The following is a 20,502-nucleotide window of genomic DNA, read 5'->3' as shown; positions in this document are numbered from 1 at the left end:
TGCAGATCAGCAAGTGAAATTTCAGACTATTTCAACAAATATTCAGCGTGCTTGACTGAATTGCATGCAAACTTGGGTTTGTAGCTAAAGATACTGTCAGATATCCCTTCACAGTGCCAAAGTGAGCCGTCTGCTGCCCACCCAGAAGTGCTGGCAGAGGCTCATGCTCAGGATGCTGCAAAGTGTGAGCAAGCAATCGCCACCTTTCATCAAGGAACATCCAGCAGCAGGTACTCTAAGCAACGTGGAAAATGCTGATTGACCCAATTTCTTCATGTATCCCTACAAAATTTCTCCCACACTGCCTCTGCCTGACAGGTGTGCCTGCATCTGGAGCTCCAGTCATTTTGGAACAGGAAGCCACTCATTCGCTCTCAATCAATTACAAAATAAATTGCATGAAGGTTGATATTCAAGCAAGCTGCATAGAGCTGTCAGTCACAAATTTGACAAGCACTCAGCAGGAAAGAGGCTGATAAGCTGATGTGCCAGATCTTGTAAGTCTTGCACAATTAGAGAAGTACCAGGCAACTCCATTACCCACAGGGAGCTGGACTGGATGATCCTTCCATCTTGGGAGCTGGACTGGATGATCCTTCCATCTTGGGAGCTGGACTGGATGATCCTTCCATCTTGGGAAATTCAGTGATTCTATCATCACCTTGGAGCTAGATCCCTTGTTACATCCTTCCAGTAACAGCTAAGACACGTTTTGTTCTTATCTCCATTCACTGATGCAAGGTCACACCAGCATGCATTAGCTCAGCATGTCACTAAGAGCTTCCCTTTCCCTTCCATACTTTGATCTTACATACAGGAGACAGAGAAGAACGTCAGGTAGGCTGTATTCTGTCTGCATTACATCTCCGTGTCTTGTAAGAATAATTACTACAATGTCATGAGTCATGCTGAAACAGGAAGGACAGCTAGCTCACAGTTAGCTTTCTGAAACTGCTCCTATACGATCAACACAAAATTAAAAGACTCAACCTGGATTCTGAATGTTCTCTATGCTTTTAAAATTGAAAGAGAACTGGATGGCATCCAGCACTTTGCACATCGAGATGCACAGCATAACTTACTTGTTTTCCAAGCTTAGAAGCAATATCAAACATTAATCTGATCCTTCTGCCCTGCTAATAAATTGATAAGGATGCTTTCCCAATATTCTAGAGGGAATGAAACCATGCTTTGGTCACCTATAGCCTCCACTCAGCTGGCTTGATGGATGAAATCTGGGTTTATTGTAAAGACTTCTGCAGCTTTTTGTTTGCTATGCCCTTACTCTAGCAGGCAGAATTTGGAGAACAGACTTGAAAAACAGTACAAGAATGTGCCCACTTTTTAACCTCCTGAACAGAACACATCTAACAGCTGGGTATTTTCACTGTGGGGCTACAGAACAGATGCTGGCACTCAGCTATCTGGAAAGATGGATCCAATGTACTCTGACTTGCTACAGGCAAGCGTGTAAAGCTTGCAGTGGGAGATCACAAAACTACACTGACCTTTTAAATCCCCACTTAGACCCACAGTTTGGAAAAAGCCTGCACAGTACACTAACAGAAGCTGTAACTTGTAACATTGTGCACTCAGAGCCCTCAATTTGCAAAAATGGATGCTGTGGTGATGACTTCCAGGTTGGACATAAGGTCACTGCAATGCTTTCTTCTAACTCGGGCATCCAGTCAGATGTTCTCACCACACCTGGGGGCTTTGCTTTGGTCTGTGCATGCAGGAAATATCATTAAATGAAAAAGCAGAGAGCACAACCCAGAACAGAAGAGTTACCAAGAAACACAACTGTCTCGTTAGCAGGAGCCAAACCACAAACTAAAACATTTCAGTTTTAATGGAAAGCATTTCCACCCAACAGAACTGTCAAGCTTATCGTACAGACACGTAAATGATAATTTAGCAAGAAGGTTTTCAACAAGATCTGGTAGCAGGGACTGAAAAGCCTCCCACACCAAGCAGAAAGAGCAGCCCAGGTGTCTGGTCAGATCTGTCTCATCGTGGTAATTTTTCCCATTGCTGCTGCAGGGAAGAGCACTGCCAGCTCTGGGAGAGCTCCAGCTCTGAGGAAGGAGCATCTCCTCTGCTCTCTGTGCACCCAAAGCCCCAGGGAAGCAGTAAGAGAAACCAGTCAAACAGAAACCAGTCAAACTCCTGTATGCCTTCAGAAACAGCCAAAGCAAGGGCTTTTTCTCAGCACTGTGTCACTAAGGTGACAACACAAGTCACTAAGGCACGCTGCATCCCATCTCCCCACCACATCCATCTGCAGCCAGACGTGGAGCTGAGAAAGGCTCATACAAACACCCAGCACAACCACCCCACACCTGGTTTCTCTTCCAGCACCTGCTCAAACACGCTCCTAACAACAAGGAATGTTTTAAAGAAAGCCCAAAATGAACTTTGAGGCAATGTTTTCAAATAATTTCTCTGTTCCAAGGCGTATTTTCCAGCTATTTGTCTTCAGCCATCACTAAGCTTAAGAAATGAAAATTAATGAATTACAACTTGACTGCCATTAACTGTAAAAATTACAATTCATGATCAGAATTTTTCGAATATCATCAGCACATCTTGCATACAACATGTCAAACACTTGGGACACAGGAGAAGATCAACAAAATGCATGGCTGTGATGGGCAACTGCTGGCAAGGGCTGCAAGTCTGGCACAGAGAACAGGGCATAGACAGCACACTGGTGAACTGAATAAAGCATTACCTTCTACAAACACACTGGGGGAAGGCATTAGAAAAAAAAAAAACAACAGTTTTCCAATAAAATCTTATGGACTGTGCTGCTGAGAACCACAGCAACCTGCTAAGAAACAGCATTTGGATACAATCAGGGTATAACTTGTGTGATGTATAGCTGGTGCTTCACTTGTGCCATATGCATATGGTCTTGAATATTTTGCAAAATAAAAATGTTTCAACTGCTTTCAAAGCCTTCAAGAAACACCATCGAAGGAAAAGAGTTGTTTCACATAATTCTTAATTATTTGGAAAATAGAATGCTTGTCTTGACCTTGTTCTAATGTTTGGGGTTTTTTTTGTCTGTGCTCCTGGGTTCTGATTCCCATACCACATATTTCTGACATGAGCAACAGAGCAGGAAAGTGGGGACGATGCTGAGAACACCAGGCGAGGCAAAACCTGTCATCCTTCAGTTCCTCCCTTTGTCAGTGCAGCTCCTGAGCCTGAAATGATGGTTTTAAACTGCGTTTCCAAACTTTGGTGATGCTAGAAGTCATCCAATACTCAATGGCATTCTAATCCCTTTTCAAGCACAGATTTCTGCGTCCTCACTGCGTCTCCAGCAGGCTGGGCTTTCCATGCAAATCTCATCCAAAAGCAGAAAAACATTGTTTGAGTTGTGGGAGAGATCCTGACAGGTTACTGTCAGTATGGAAACTCTGATCTCCAAAAAGCCATCACCATTTTAACAGCATAAATTGAGCACCAAGAGTCCGCATGGACAGATGCCTCACTCACAAAATGCCTCTGACATAAAAATGTACAGTAAAAAAAGAACAGCTGTGACAGAGACATAGAGAAGTTAAATGATGATTCTATGAATCAGCTAAGTGAATTAACTTGAACCAGAAGACACGAGGAAGAGCTGATGATTTTGTTTTCCAAGCTCTCAAGCTTTAATTTTTGTGTTACTGCTTGGCTGCTTAGTCTCCAAAGCAAGTACTGTAAAAGTCAACACTTACATCATGCTTTTCATTTGGATGCATCAGATAACATTTCTAATGGTCTAGTCTTCTGATACATCAAATTAGATGAATGGAAATAAAGTGAAGTCTGAAAAGACTTTCAAACAGAGGTGGTGAGGCACTGGAACAGGTTGCCCAAGGAGGCTGTGGATGCCCCATCCCTGCAGGCATTCAAGGCCAGGCTGGATGTGGCTCTGGGCAGCCTGGTCTGCTGGTTGGTGACCCTGCACACAGCCAGTTCAGTTTACTATATTTCCAAAGGGATGCCTAGAGATATTCTAGGATCTATCTTTGTTTTCTTACCTTTTCACCATTATTTTCAGGCAGGCCCCTTGCTGACTACTTCCTCTTTTGATGACTTTCCTATTCTCAGGATATACAGCCATGTCCCCTCAGGGACATCTCAGGTGCTCCTGGTTCTCACACAGTAGCCCAAGGAAGACTTTGAGACATTACGACTGTTCTATAGAAGTGCTGAACTGTTTGCTACTTAAGAATTCAAAAAACTGCATACAGTTACGAAGTTAAGAAAACTCTCCAGTGAGATTTGTTATCTACTGCTGTTTTAATTATTAATGCTATTTCTAATGGAATTACATTGGCGTGCTCAGTTGTGAGGATGAGACTTTCCTCAAGCAATTCAAGGAAAACATTCATCTCAGAAGACTCATTAAAACAGCCTCCAAAGACAGCACGCAACTGGGAGGAGGACATTTTTTAAGCTTAGTTTCCTAAAGACTGAGGTTATGTAGGGCAATTAAGAGGAAACCTAATGGGCAGCTTCGGATTCCATAAAAACATGACCACTATGAATCCATCTCCACAGAAACAATCCTAAAGTAAAACTTTTTATTACCAAGAGTAGCCTTTAATTAAAACAAAATGCAAAAGCAAAATAGTATTTTCTTTTCTGGGGGGGGGGGAGGGGGGAGAAACAGATATTAACTGATAGTAAAAACCTGCCCCAACAGCTCCTGGCCTCAAGCATCCCTGCTGCTAGCACTGTCTGTGTGATTTATGTCTATTTATTCATGAAAACATACTGTTACCCCAGGTGAGATGAGGCTGGCAATCCTGTCCCTGGTGTCTTTTGGAGGATTTTTGCCAGTGTGTTAGCATTACTGTTATGAAGAATCAGAAAAATGTGATTTGGACAGGAATAGGAACTGCTACTGTCAGGATGATCTATTAAAGACAGCCTCAGGATGTCATGAACCATCCAGAGTCAAGTTTAACCACAGCATGGCATTCCAGCTCCCTTGAATTTTCTCATTAATATTCTTACAAATGCACAGCACCCGTGCAGTTATAACACAACCCACGAACGCAGTCATCCCAGCATATAAAGTTGCCTAAAAACAGATGGGTTAGAAATAGCCAGTGACAACAGAACTGCCAAAATTCTGCAGCTCTAGTGAAAACCCAAGATGCCTAAAACCTGGACTAGATCCCCTGCACAAACAGATGCAAAATATTTCATCGTTAAATACCAAAACAACAGCACAAGCCTCACAACCAGTGTAGCCATGGAAAAGGCAGGGGAACAATTAAGTCTCCCTTCACTGGCAGTAGCAGAATATGATTGGGGGAAAAAAAAAAGATAGAAAAGACAAAAAGACCACTTTTCTGTAGGGGTATTCAGCTGCATGTTCTTTAAAGCTTGACAAGCTCCCAGGAAATAAAACAAGGCAGGTAGGGATCAGACTGGAGTGCCTGCTGGAAGCAGCATGCTGGCCTCTTCACATCCTGGATGTTACCAGCAATAATTACATCGAGTCTGACAGCAGCCTTCCTCCAGTGACAAGTGTGATCCTTCTGCCTGGGGCAAGCAAAGGGAGGGCCACGATGTGTGGCATTAATGATGACTTCCTGATGCAATTGCTGGCTGCCTGCAGGCTGCACTCCTACCTGTTGGACATTGCTTCTCAAGGAAGAGTCAAACAAAGTCCTTCAAACCATGGGTGTCTGACTTCTTGGCTCCCCTGGGACGCACTGAGTTAACGTGGATTGTCTAAGGCTGCATCTACAAAGGCTGCTCCAGAAGTAGTGCATCCTATTTATTTCCATGGAAGCTACAACTGATACAAAGAGCAAAACAACACTGTTTGACAGAGTTAAATCTCAGCTACAAAACACTCTCTTTCAACATCATCACAAGTATTAGCTGTGCACGGAGTCTGCATGCCTTGACTCATCAAAATCTGCACTAGCAGAGGTGTCTGCTGTCACTGCTGCCACTGCTGAAAGGCACCACCCACAGCCTCACCGTGCTCACATCTGCACTAACACAACACAGGGTGGTAATATTATGCAGCTTCTCCCTTCAAACTACTCAAAGCCAACACACAGGAGAAAAACCAAATGAGTGTTTGTTAGTTTGCAAGATGACAACTGAAACTATACCAAATTCAGCAGGAAATAGGACACAGCATTAGCACTCAGGGTATGGGAGTTGAAGAAAGCTAAACAGAATTTAGAAGAAATACTAAATACTCTAAGCCACGTGAGGAGTGTAATGAATTTTCTTGCTGGGTAGCACACATATGGCTTTCAAATGGTTTTGGCAAATGCTGACACTATGAGGAAATATAAGGCAGGAAACTTTTGAGGAACCCAGTGAATGCAATGGCTTGAGACTGGATCTGCAAACAATCATGAGAGGTACACGTGGAAAGCATTTTCTAGATTTCAACTAACAAACTGCAGGCAGTGCCCACAGCACCTCCAGCTAAGGAATACATGAGTCCTGAACTGCTAAGCTCATTCAACAAGGTGCACCTCTATTCTTTTACTATTCAGCTTGTTTGGCTATGAAAGAAAGTGAATCAATACAGCTCTGTTTGTTCACTACACAAAACAGCAAATCCTCAAAACATGAACACTTCCTCACTGTTTAGGAATCCCTGGAGCTGATTCTACCAGCGATCAATGGCTCTGGCATCCACATCCATCATGGACTGACTACTCTGCTAAATTCAAAGCAGCTTGTTAGCCAGTAAATTGTTCTTCAAAATCCACAAGAAATCTCATACTATCAAACTGATGAGATTTTATTGGCACGAGAAGATTAAATGCTGGGAAAAACATTGCTTAGTTTATATAATGACATCAATCATCTTTTAATTCTGATTTACTGAGCTCTAAAACAAAAGGGGATGATTATCTTCCAGTGATCATGACCTAACTGCAGTGTAATGTGGAAACCACAAATGTTCCAAAAAGCAGCTCCACAAAAAAATGAACAATGCAAACTTTGCCCAAGCTGGAAACAATTAAGAGTTAAACAAAAGCAGAGGGGAAAAAGAAGAGCGATGGGGAACTACAAATTCTACTGAATGCTTTATGAAATAAAGAAATGCCACAGTCAGTGTTTTCAAGAAGACCCAAGTTTGAAAACAGTGGCTGCGTGTGGAAGTTTGATCAGGTCTACAAAAATACAGTCACTGAAGTGGATGCAGTCAACGTGCTGGGGACAAATTCAGCCTCCAGAGGGAGGTTTGTGGGCTGCAGGAGGGGCTGAGAGCAGCCCCACGAGGCTCAGAATGGCCAAAGGCAAGGCTCTGCCTGTGGGACATGCTCTGCCCCTGGCTGGGGACACCTCTGCTGGGAAGGGTTTGGGTCCAAGGGGAGGCTGAGGGAACAGGACTTACTGGGAAGGAGAAGGCTTTGGAGGAACCAGTAGAATCATTGAATTCTTAGAGTTGGAAGGGACCTTTAAAGGTCATATAGTCCAACTCCTCTGCAATGAATACGTACAGCTGAGTCAGGTTGCTCAGGGCTTGATCCAGCCTCATCTTGAAAGTCTCCAGGGATGGGGCATCAACCACATCACTAGGCAACCTATTCCAGCAGCAGTCCTTCAACACCAACGAGGTTGCTTAGGAAGACAGCATTCACAGACGTGAACTGCGAGAGAATAGGGAACTGTGCTCACAAGCTGAAAGGAGGGGGAATGGGGGGGGAAAAAAAAAAAAAGCAACCATGTGGGTGACTAAGCTTTGGGAGCACCCAGCATCGCTTGATGATGAGCCATAAGACAAACTTATAGCTAGCAAAATGGAAGCCTTATCAAACTGGCTGCAGTGGCAATGAAACCACCTGAAAGGAGACGAGTAATGGGGTCCTATCTCAGAAATAATTACTTAGCTCAGTCAAGATGGCAGAGAGCATCCTATAGCAATGAAAAGGTCTGTCAGTGTAAGCAATCACTTGTGACACAGGACTCCAAATCACTTCTGCAGCTGAAAAGTAAAGGGCTGAATACTGAGGTTAGCTCAGTGCACCATTTAGGAAAATGGATACTGATGACTGGCCAGGTTTGTTGTACAACTTCCAAAAAGTTACTGAGATCTTACAAAATGTGCAAGGAAGTGTAGAATTACCAAAGCTGCATGAACAATTGTATGCATTTTAAAGAATTAACTTAAAAGTGACCTGATGATCAGAGGCTGAAAGAATCAGCAGGGAAGTGGCTGAGTAGGAGCTGACAGCTCCTTCCTCAAGCTGACAGATACCCTGAAGACTGGAAGATGAAGCTGTATGAACACAGGTGTCAAATATGACAGGATTTTTCACAGCAATTAGTTGAAGAACTCGAGCTCTGAATTCTGCATCATTTTTTAGAGCAAGACTGCCTTCCCAACAGCTACAGCTATATACTCCAGTATAAGCCATGGACCTAATGCAAAAAGTTAAGAAGTTCCTTATGCAGGGAGAGATCCTAAGTGTCCTTTGAAGCCTGATCTATAATGCAAACATTCACAGTATGACTGTTCTCTGAGAATCAGAAATAGAGATCTGATTATCTGTGATGTGACTACGAATACAGCTTTGAGAATGTGCAGGAAGAGAAGCATTTTTGATGACTTAATATCAGCCTAGAGAACTGAACGAACTCCAGCTCCACGTTTTAAATAACCAGAGGCAGGCTTCAGATTAGCTGTTAACTTCCCAAGCAGCCACACTAAGCCTCAGTGTCTGTGAAAGGATCTCAGGATTTGCAATTTGAAATGACATCAGTGAAACAGTCATCTCCCCCAGGAGAACCACAGAAGACCACTCAATGTACATTTGTTTTGGCTTCTACAAGCCATATACTCCCACACTGCCAAATGACCACAAGCATTTCCTTATGATATCTGCTATACACAGATCTTTGTAGACAGAACTATTTGTATATGGTTGTATTTGCATAGCTATGTGTATATACAGCATGCATGCATATCACATATACATTATCTGTATGATTGTATTATGCACATAAAAATGACTTAGGGAAAATTCAGTAAGATTCCCATATTAATCATATTGTGCAATGCAATATTTTCTTAAGAGAGGGACAGAACCACAGCAGTTTCACTCTATAATGAAGTGCTTAGACGCTACATGGCATCTATTCCCTAGGGAGACAAAAATGCACCCTGCAATCACATCCTTTTGAGGCTAACTGTAAAAGCAGTCATTTCTCCCCCTTGCAAACCCTAGGCAGGCATTATTGGTTTTGTTTTCGTGATGCTTGAAAGACATACAATGGATAATCCAACACTTCCTGTCAAAAACTCAGCAATGAATATGTCAAACTCACCGAAGACGAAATCTACATAAAGCACCAAAGAAGTTAACACAGTAGAACATGAATTTCACATAACTGGATAACTGTGATGAGTCTACTCCACAGTTTAGTAAGTTAAAAAAAACCCACAACAATAGTCTGTGCAAAAACATTCTTTAGCTTTAAAGACTGACGAAAAACCTCAATTTCCCTTTAACGTTTTTCTCAATAACTGCTATCTGAAAAAGCTTCCATCTTCCTAGGGCAGGAGGACACATTTTGAACACTCAACACTCCTTTTCTGAGGGAGCTGGGTTTTTAAAAGCAGGTAGCATTCTTCCCTTGTTAAGCTTCCCTAGATTTCCAGTTTCTGAATGAGGCTGGGAGATGCATGATAGTGATTTCTTCATTTTGCCATTCTTTAGCTGGTTTGATGTCTTGCAGCACTGTTAAGCCTCAGAAGACCTGACAGAAGACTGTGCTCATGCTATAGGAGCATCACTCCCTACAAAACCTACCTAGACTCCACCACTGCTCCCTTCTGCCAGTTAGAAGAAACAAGTGCTGAGTTTGACATGCAGCAGCAGGTATGTAGCATCCTCACCATTCCCAAAGAGCACACATAGACACCTTCCTGGCAAGATGTTAGAGAATAATTCAGTATAGCAGTGCAAACTAAGAAAATGCTTTGACCTGCCACCTCACCACACTGCTTTTGTTCCTCGGGCTGTCTGTAACTACTTGGTGTTTTATGGCTTGGAAGGTTTCCTGGCACTATTTGCCATGACAATATAACAAAACTAGAATGAAAACCACTTCCAGATCAGTTTTCTACCAATTTTCACTGACTTTAGGCTAACTGTCTCATCCCAGCCCTGCAAATACTGATGAATACCAGACTAGCTACAAGGTTTTACTGAAACAAATAATAGCTGGGAAGATGAACGTGCAACCTAAATAAGATATACTGCCCAAATCTGCATCTTCAACAAACTCCTCAAACCAACATTTACCTGGAAATTTTGTTCAGTACTGAAGGTTAACTTTGCCAAAAGTATAAGAAGAGTTTAATTAAAATAAGCAATCCTGAATATGCCAAGTCAGTATTTGATACATTTAAGGTATGCATCCATATAATGGAAGGTGATGCAACTTTGGACATCCAGGTAAGGGGGAAGTTATTACTTTTGTTCTTATCTATCACCACACTCAGCTGAGAGGTGCACATTCACAGCTTGTCATCAGGCCACTAATCAGTAAATCATAAAGAGTATTTTAAACAAAGTTTCCACTCCTGGGTTTTGAATGTGCTCCATTTTCTTATAATATAAATAATAAAAGCATGCAACATGTAAGGCTTGTGAACAAAAAAGCAGCATTTTGAAAGAGATAGAGAGGGACGGGATCTTTTTGCTGGCCTTTAAGTGAAAGGCTGCTCATGTAGCTGTGCCAGAAAAAATCACTATCGTTTGCTCCACAGAACATATGCAGCTTCAGGGAAAATCTCAGAAACAAAAAGCCAAAGACCATCTATTCTGGGGATGTGATTACATTATGGTCAACAATTTGAGCATATGGTGCATACCACTACTGTGCTGAGTTTACTTTCCCAGATCAAGCTTATTTTTGTTTGAATATTTGGTTGCTGATAGACTGAGTCACTCTACTGCCTTAAGTACCAGCTCAAATGCTATAAAAGGACTGACTGGGAATCACAGAGTACAGTGTGTGTTAAGGAACAAAATGCTTTAAATAAACCACTGACTCACCTTGTCACGCAAATGATGTTCTGCAGCCTCAATATTCAAAGGATCGTCAAAATTCAAAAGATCCTGGAAAAGAACCAGAGAACATTACAGGGTTTCCTCCAAACTTTCCCCAGCGCTAATAAACACGAAAAAGAAGCAAAGCAAACAAGACTAGCAGGGGAGGTTTAGGTTAGATATTAGGAGGAAATTTTTCACCCAGAGGGTGGTGAGGCACTGGAACAGGTTGCCCAAGGAGGCTGTAGATGCCCCATCCCTGCAGGCATTCAAGGCCAGGCTGGATGTGGCTCTGGGCAGCCTGGTCTGCTGGTTGGTGACCCTGCACATAGCAGGGGGTTGGAACTGGATGAGCATTGTGGTCCTATTCAACCCAGGCCATTCTGTGATTCTATAATCTCACATCCTCTGTACAGATCCCTGCCAAAGGTAAACAAAGTTGGACAGTTGAAACTGAATCAAACATCAGTTAAAGGACAACAGCAGCAAGACACTCGATCTCATCTGACTGCATGCCACATACAGCCCCTACGACACACTCCTCAGGCACTGATGCATTTCTGTTTGAAAAGAGAGATAGTTTTAAAACAAGCTTTGAAGGAACATTCGGAGTTTCAGGAGGCACAGTTGCTGATGATTTTCATTAATTAGGGTTTATTTTACTGTGAATCATAATTAAGTTTAGAGCTGCGCACAGCCTGGTGATAAAGCAGGGAGAATTTCCCTGATGTCATCTACAAGAGCAACACAATTTCATTCCCTCTAAATTGGAGCAACAGACAGGAATGCTTAATGCAATGGGAAACACATGACCCAGAAGGAAAGGGAGTGCAAAGACCCCATGAGATAATGGCACAAGAGGGCGAGGAGCAGAAAGAGTCAAAAATAGATCTGAGTTCCATCAGTTTAATCTCAATGAATAACTCTGGAAGGTGAAAGTGTCCAGAGTTAAGAGCAAAGAAAGCCAAGCTATAGGTAACACATGAATCATCACACAAATAATGCTGTATCACAGAAAAACCCTCCTCTGCCTGCAGACTGGACCACTTTCCTCAGCTGAAGGCTGGCCTCTGAGGGCAGTGACACACCATCACTGTGTAAGGCTTATGCTGTTCTCAGATTGATCTTCACTCACTTTCTTCAAGAAAACCCCATTAGAATCTGCATGGACCACAGAAACACATTTCCCTCCAGAAACAAAAGTTCCCTCTGAAAAGGCCAGCTATACAAAGCCTGATTTGGAGAAGCAATGTGGGAGGGAAATCCAAGAGCAAGCTGCAAAGCATGGCTCTTCCAGGACATGACAAATCCCTGTGGTCTCTGATGCATGACCATCAAGTGCTACTGTCTGCCCAACAGATTATTTTTATGTGCAGTTGTGTAAGGGACTTCTTTGTACCTCCATTGGATTGCACTTCCTTCTGGTTACTTAACATGCAGTGGGAGACTAACTGAAACACAATTACTCTTTGCTCTCCAACCTTGTAAATCAGTCAACTGAAACAGCCATCTAAACAAATGAAGCCTTTAGCAGCTGTGAAAGTGAGGTGACTGCAGCCAGTCCCAAGCTCTGTCTGCATGGGAGGTTCTAGGAATGCACCGTGACTCCTGCTGATGGCGTGGAACACACTCACTGCTCTGCCATCCCAGGATACTGTCAGTCTTCTAGGCTGCAAATGGACACTGCTGGTTCATACCCAGCTTTTCGTCCATCAGGACCCACAAGTCCCTCTCTGCAGGGCTGCTCTCAATGAGCTCTTCTAGGCAGTACACGTGTCTGGCACTGCTGTGACCCAAGTGTAACACCTTGCACCTGGCCTTGTTGAACATCATTCAGCTTGCATGGACCCACTTTTCAAGCTGATTCAGGTCCCCGTGGCTGGCATTCCTTCCTTTTATTGTGTTGACTGCATCACTCAGCTTGGTGTTGTCCACAAACTTGCTGAGGGTACACTCAATCTCACTGTCTACATAACTGATAAAGATGCCAATGAGCACCAGACCCAAGACAGACCCCTCAAAGACACCACTCTTTACCAGCCTATACCTGGACATAAAGCCACTGACAACAACCTTCTGGCTGCAATAATCCAACTGGTTGTTTATCTACCAAACAGAACAGCCTTCAAATCCACATTTCTCCAATTTAGAGATAAAGACCATACCAAAACGCTCGCACAAGTCCAGCAAGATCACATCAGTAGCCCTTCCTTGTCCACCAATGCCATCAGTCCATCATAGAAGGCCACCAGATTGGTCAGGTACCACTTGCCCTTGGTGAAGCTGTGCTGGCTGTCTCAGAGCACTTCCTCATCTTGTATGCATGCTAATGTGGCTTCCAGAAGGATCTACTCCATGATATTTCCAGGTACAGAGGTGAGGCTCACTGACCTGTGTAGTTCCCTGGATTTTCCTTTCTCTCTTCAGAATAAGTGTGATGTTTCCCTTTTTCCAGTCACCAGGGACTTCACATGACAACTTTTCAAATGTGTTGGAGAATGTCTTGGCAAAACCATCAGCCAGTTCCTTCAGAATGCACGCCGTCTAGCCCCTAGACTTGTAGACATTCAGCCTCATGAAGCAGTCTTGGACTTCCTCTCCTCTTACAGTGGGAGGAATTCTGCTCCTCCCAAAACCCCACCAAGAGGTTCAGGGAAATGAGAGGAGTGGGAAGCCTGACCAGCAGTGAAGATCAAAGTAAAGAACTCATTGAGTACCTCAGTCTTTTCAATGCCTATTCATTCCAGTTCTCCTTATTTACCAGAGAGGGTACATTCTCCTTTGCCTTTTTCTTCTGACCAACATATCTTCTTGTTATTTTTCATATTGCTCACAAAGTTAAATTCCAGCTGCGCCTTGGCTTTCCTGATCCCATCTCTGCACATCTGGATGGCATTCCTATCTCCTTCCCAGGGCACCCATCCCCACTTCCTCTGCCTATGCTTTCCCTTCTTATCCTTCAATTTGACCAGCAGGTCCCTTAGATAATATAACTCATTATCAAAGTATCCCATAATAGATTGCAACCAAAAGGAAAAACAATCTACAGAATCACGGTCATTAGAGATCATCTGTACGTGTCCTGCAGTTAACAAAAGCACAAACTGATTTTATATTTGTACAACACCTACTGAGGCCAAAGGGATAAAGACCTCAAAAGACAACATTAGGTGAGGCTGAAACCACACAAGGCAGACAGAAAGAACATGGATATGCAAAGGATTCATTTACTTACAGTAAATAAAGAGTTTAATCCCCAGACAACATCCTGCAAGGGAAAAGCAGAGTAAGTTAGGCATGCATTTCAGGTGTTCCAAACAAGCTGACAAGCTTTCTTTTTCTACTAGCCCATTAGCTTACTGGAAATCAAATCAAGATTAAGAGTTAAGCTTTACTAATTTAAATCAAAATAGTGGAAAATCTTCCACATCTCATGGATGCCTGAAATGTCAAAGTTTCCAAACCCCAAAACACTGAATATTCAAATACAAGTTCAGGTTTTCCTTATTCCTGATGCTTCTCTGCCCAAGGAGAGGAACAGCAACTTAAACGCCACCACAGCTTAGTTCAAATGGTGGGTATACAATTTAATTCAGCCATCTGTTCTTAAAAATAAAAGAATTAAAATAATGACAGACAAATATTTGAATCAGTGTCACGACAGCATCGAGATTTAGGTGTAGTATGATTACAGAGATACAATCCTTGCTTATAAGCATCTATTTAAAAAGAACTGAATAGAGAGGATTTGCAAGTGCTGCAAATAAGAAGGTTAAGAGTAAACTGACTCTAAATGTCCCCTTATTTGGTGCCATCAAGCACAGCCTGTTTTGAGGGGATGCATCTCCAGAAGGGTCCGTGACATAAGAGCCCCATATCCTCAGTTACAAGCCTCAAAGACTAAGAAAACAAACAAGATGCAATTACTACAGAAGCAGACTCAAAGGGATCACCCACCACCAGTTTGAAGGCTCTCAAGAGAAAGGATTCTGAAATCACATAACCAAGCTACCCTACTGCAAACTCTTGGGGAAATCTGCATTCCCTCAAAGTGACATCCAGTTATGTCCTACGTAAAAGACACAATGCCAGCATTATGACAACAGCCTCCTATGAATCCCTTCTCCTTTGATCCTGATCTTTGAATAACCTGCTCAGCACATCTTTTAATGACACAATGCTGCCTAGTACAGCTGAAACGATCAGAGCATTTCCAGTTACTGCATCTTCTCCTAATGGCACCTCTGAAATCATCTGGTGTGGCAGAGACCGACTCTTTCAAATGTACTTCCCATCTTCAATGGCAGCACAAACTACAAAAAAGGGGCACACCTGAGTTACCTCATCGAATCCAAGTACTCCAGTTATGAGCTGCACCTCATACAAGTCTTGCAACTCAAGACAGAAATGTAATTTATATCAAATTATTCATTCCCCATGTCATTCAATAAACGCCGTATTTTTAAGTTTACTTAAATTGCTTCCTAATTCTCAGTTGCTGAAACACAGTTTTAAGACTCTGGAATCCTGGACTTATTATTTAATTCAAGCTGGCTTTGCAGAGAATTCTATCCAAAAACTCCCAACAAAATAAGAAAAAACCTCTGTAAGGCTATAGCTTTTCAAAGTGCTTTGCATTTTTATGGCCATTCTAGCAACCAAAAAGTGTACAAAGATTATTATTATTACTGAACAAATGGTGTGAAAATCTTAATATTACTTCTGACCTGTTTCTACCTATGCAAGTTTTATGATGTGCTGGATTCATTTTATACCCTTGCGTGGTTCCATAAAGAATAATGCTAAATTACTACTAGAGGACAATGCTATTTGTAATGAGCTTGAGGCTAGCCCCTAGATTTAAATCCAGGATATTAAGACAGGGAAGTGGGACGGAACAGCTGAGAGGCAGTGAAGCAAGTATTTAATATTTGAGGAACTTGACACTGTTGTACTGCAAAAATAATCACTTTGCTCTACTGACTTCAGCAGAGCTGCTTGCTGCATGCAGATGAGCAACGTGCCTGAATGCTCAATGTTCCCTTGACTATCTGAAAGGATTTGCAAGCTACCAAACAATAGATACTGACAGATTTAACCGTTAAAAAAAGCTAAGCTTCTGTTTTCTCTTAAAAAGTAACAAAGCATTATCCTTGGCTACAAACATTACTGAACTTCCAGCTTGAATACTCCGAAAGCAGAAAGTTAACCCTATATAGAGAATTGTAATGATCATCACACAGCAGGAGGGTTGGAACTAGATGACCTTTCAGGTCCCTTCCAACCCAAGGCATTCTATGATCCAGGTAGGGTGGATTACCTTTAAAATGTTAAGGATCTTATAGCTTTACGTTGCTCCACTTCTGTAACACATTTCTCACTCCCCAGACTTTGCTGCTATGGAAAAAGTACCTTTAAAAGGAGAATTGAGCATAGGAATCTGCATGCTCACATTGAGAATATCTGGGCTAGACCATTTCCTTTACAATGCTTTTTTTTTTTTGGTCTGTTTTCTTCCACGTGCTTAATGTGGTTATGGGGTGGTGGGTTTTAAATAGTTCACTACTAGGTTAATTGGGAAGATTCAACTATCATACTCAAATCAAAGAGCAAGGATTAACCTCCCCAGCAGAGCAGTGCATGGTCAAATCCAGTGTGAAAGTGGGAGAAGATATAATGAAGGAAATACACTCTCACACCAGGATGATGTCAATGTAAGAAACTCAGCAGATCAGACTTAGAAATAACACTTTACAATTGCCCCTTTTCGTTCTTGGGCATTTTTGTGCTGCCTTTGAGTGAATCCCTTGCTTGAAATCCCTTCCCCCAGGTTTATTCACAGCATACCAAATGAGGGAATTGTAAATCTACCCTGCAGCAACATTGAAAGGTCAAGAGCAAAGAGGCAAAACGCTAAGTACAGCCTTTGGAATTGCCTCTCCCCAGCCCTGGGATTCTCAAAGCCTTGTGTTTGTAGGAGGTCCTAATTCAGTTAGACACCAAATATGCACAAGTGGCAGTTCTCACAAGCTCTTTACAAAAGCGATGCCATTGAAACCATGTCAGAGACAAGTGTTTAGCTGTTCTTTCGGATGTCTGAAAAAATAAAAGAAAAAAACACCACAAAAAAAACCAACCACACAGCAGTTCTTTTGAAGAGAGAGTCAACATGTAAATTGTAAATGAAGGTTTTCCCCCAGCAGGCAAAGTATATTTACTACACTAATTTAAGCAGGGAACAAGCCAGACAAAAGCAGCTAATGAACTTCCAATCAAAAGCAACTTCCTCAGAAATTCAAAGAGTATTTCTGATCTAATAGACTAATTAAATTAAAGCTCGTTGCTAAACGATTCTTATGTGCAAATACTTTAATCTGTTCAGATCAATGAAAGAAGCAGTGATCATCCATCCGAGCAGATGTCTGATGGGAGGTTTTAAAAAATTGAGTAGTAAGTCCAATGCAACACCATGGCAAGCTTTGGACACTGCATTTAGGAAGGGGCACACCTGCAAACAGTGTGCTGAAATCTGGGGGCTGCTCCCTCCTGCCTACAGACCTGCCCAAGATGGTCTTCCAGCTCCATTCCCTTTCTTCTCTCAGTTTTAACCAAGCACAGCATCCTTCTCTCTTCACTTCAGGCTAGAGAACCAAGTATGCTAGCCCATCTTCCTTAGGGTTCTATAAACCCTCTGCCCCTTCAGTGTGCCTCCACAACCATTCTGGATTCTTCCCAGTGAATCACTGCTCTTTTACTGTCTGAAGAAATCTTACTGCCAGTCTACAGGGTTAGAAAAACATGGCATGCTCTAATTCCAGAGACAGTAGGCACTTCTTCGTGGATTCAGCATCCCTGGAGGTGTTCAATAAAGGGTAGATGTGGCAATGAGGGGCACAGTCAGCGGGCATGGTGAGGATGGGCTGACAGTTGGACTAGGTGATCTTAGAGATATTTTCTATCTATGTTGCTATGATTCTATAAACAGCATATCTGGCAGAAGACTGCTTAGGGAAGAAGCAGGTTTTTTAAGTGAGGAATCACAGAACAGAATCACAGAATCATTAAGGTTGGAAAAGACCATCTAGTCCAACCCCAACCCATCCCCACTAAACCACATCCCTCAGTGCCACATCTCTTCTCGAGCATCTCCAGGGATGGTGACTCCACCACCTCCCTGGGCAGCCTATCACAGTAGCTCTCCACTCTTTCAGAGAAGGAATATTTCCTAATACCCAACCTGAAGCTTTGCTTGGCACAACATAGAGCCCTTCCCTCTTGTCCTATCACAGTTACTTGGGAGAAAAGGGCAACTTCCATCTTGCCACAACCTCCTTTCAGAGAGCTGTAGAGTGTGATAATGTCACCCCTGAGCCTCTTCTCGTTTAACATTGCCTCTCCCTGTCCTGCTCCTCTATAACCTTGCATGTAACACTGCTGATTAGCTTGCTAAATTGCTGCATCAGCTAAAACACCACTTTCACCCACAGTAAGGTGGTATTCTTCAGTCCATCCCAAGGGCCACCTTAGTTTTCACGTGCCTGCAGTCCCAGCTCATTCTTCCCACCCAAACATAACAACAGCAGCTCACTTAGAGGGCTCTAGTAATTTAAATGGCATGAGCTGCTCCAGTTAGCAAACACACAAAAAACAAACAAAGAAAAAACACAGAAGGAAGCTGGAAAACGATTTCTTCTGTGTTCAAATATACTGGATGGAAGAAAATAGGAACAATTATGGTTTGTTCCTCTCCTAGACTGAAGACGGCTGTGAATTACCAAGCACGCAGGAGCACTTCACTGAAATCCCCCACTTTTGCTCCTGACTCCTTGACATCTGTCCTCAGCCTTACCTTGGAGCAAGCAGATAATGGTTTGTAAATCGTTCCCAGGGGAACTCTGCAATAGTTCTTAATGAACTACGCTACAGTGATTACGAACACTGGAGCAATCGCCCTCCGGAGACCAGTCTACTCAACTGATTAAAGTCATCACAAATTGCATATTCAGAAATCAACAATTTGGGGAAAACAAGCATGGTTTAATTAGACTTACAGTGTACTACACTGTTCTATGAAATCACTCACAAAACATGCCAGCGATAACAGCAACTGTGTTTAAAGCAGAGATTTAGCTTTGCCACAGCCATTTAATGCAGAGAAAGAAAATTGCTGCAAATCCTTTATGAAGCAAAGGTTATCAGAGGACACCAAGTTGTGTTTTGTCACTGTTTTTGGCATGTACAGAGAGAAAATAAACCCTGACAAGCAGATTTATAAAATCAAAATATAATACAGTTCACCCCTTGCAGAAGAACTTCCTAAAGATTATTATGGGAAAACTGTAATAATGTCAGATCTACACTGAGATCACATTCAGTGGCTCGTGAAGTTTTTGTCTGCAGCTTATTCGATTTTTAGAGCTGGAGAAGAAAGAGGAAAAAGCAAGTGCAGCAACAATGGACATTTTAAGCACTTTAGGGAGCAAAGGTATTGAAAATCCAGCAATTCACACTGCTCTTTTCTTTAGCTGACTTCCTTCAGAGAGGGAGACAAGAACCACTGAAAGGCACCTTGTGGCAAGTCGTGCCTTTTTGCAATAGCTACAGCTACCTACCTCAATTTTGATCATCCACGATGCTCAGAAAACACTCTAAGAGCAAAATCTCCCTCGCAATTTGGCTTTCAGTGACCATGTGCCAAGCTTCCCCAGTCCCAGGTGCTAATCAGCCCCACAGCATTCCCGCAGAGCTGCCAGGAACAGCTCGGTCTTGCACAGCAAGGGCAAACCAAAAATGTCCTCACCAGAGCAGCATGGGGTCTGAGCTGTGTGGAACTGATGGACCTGGTGGTGGTCAGTTCAAACTGAATTATGGAGCAGAATCCCACGTCCTTCTTTCAGTGTGCTGATTGAGGTCGCAGAGCAGTTCTGGTGCAAGGGAAATCAGCTACTGGCTGTGCTAGAGTTGGGGATAAACACATTCCATCTAGGAATGCAGCCTCTACAAGCATGTGCTTGGAGATTTTTGCACATAGCTGGCAGACACATTACAAGGTGGGATTTGAATAAATCAATAGTGGAACTCAAATCAGGAGTGATTCCACTGCCATTACAGCAAACAGCATTACCATAATGCTGGCTGAGAAAGAGGTACCATCAGCAGTAAGAATTAAATTAGAATGGCACAGAACATACAGGCTAACTCTTCTTCCCTTCATCTTGAAGACACTGACAGTTATTGTCTGCTGAAAATACTCCTCTACACTAATTACATAAAATCCTGACAGCAGACCACCCATTTTCATTAAGACAATGAATGAAAGTTTTGTGCTCACACCAAAGCTTTTAAGAACTACACAGCTTCTTGCTTAAAGGGTGGTAAATGGAAATATTAAGTGAAGTTCCTCTCATTTATTTCTCCACGAGATTATAGGTTGTCATTTGCATGACTTCAAACA

At 42.5% G+C, this 20,502-nt stretch overlaps 1 protein-coding gene and 1 long non-coding RNA gene across 4 annotated transcripts in view; both read right to left on the bottom strand.

Annotated features, from left to right (window-relative positions):
- The window catches only part of UBE2F (ubiquitin conjugating enzyme E2 F (putative)), a 64,846-nt gene that overhangs the window by 9,186 nt on the left and 35,158 nt on the right, over positions 1–20,502 (bottom strand). For all 3 annotated transcript variants that reach the window (XM_090144501.1, XM_031604562.2, XM_031604561.2), the window contains 2 exons: positions 14,284–14,316; positions 11,055–11,117 (listed from right to left, as the gene is read on the bottom strand). In XM_090144501.1, coding sequence (XP_090000627.1) covers positions 11,055–11,117; positions 14,284–14,316 — 96 coding nt within the window. The remainder of the gene's footprint in view (positions 1–11,054; positions 11,118–14,283; positions 14,317–20,502) is intronic.
- On the bottom strand, positions 4,655–7,484 carry LOC149917320 (uncharacterized). The gene is made up of 2 exons (XR_016468471.1): positions 5,643–7,484; positions 4,655–5,553 (listed from the first exon to the last, which is right to left on the bottom strand). It is a non-coding gene; the product is annotated as an uncharacterized LOC149917320 (long non-coding RNA).

The sequence above is a fragment of the Phasianus colchicus genome, chromosome 7, assembly GCF_987193195.1.
Source record: "Phasianus colchicus chromosome 7, bPhaCol1.hap1.1, whole genome shotgun sequence".
Taxonomy (NCBI): Eukaryota; Metazoa; Chordata; class Aves; order Galliformes; family Phasianidae; genus Phasianus; species Phasianus colchicus.
This window is presented reverse-complemented; position numbering and strand designations above follow the sequence as displayed.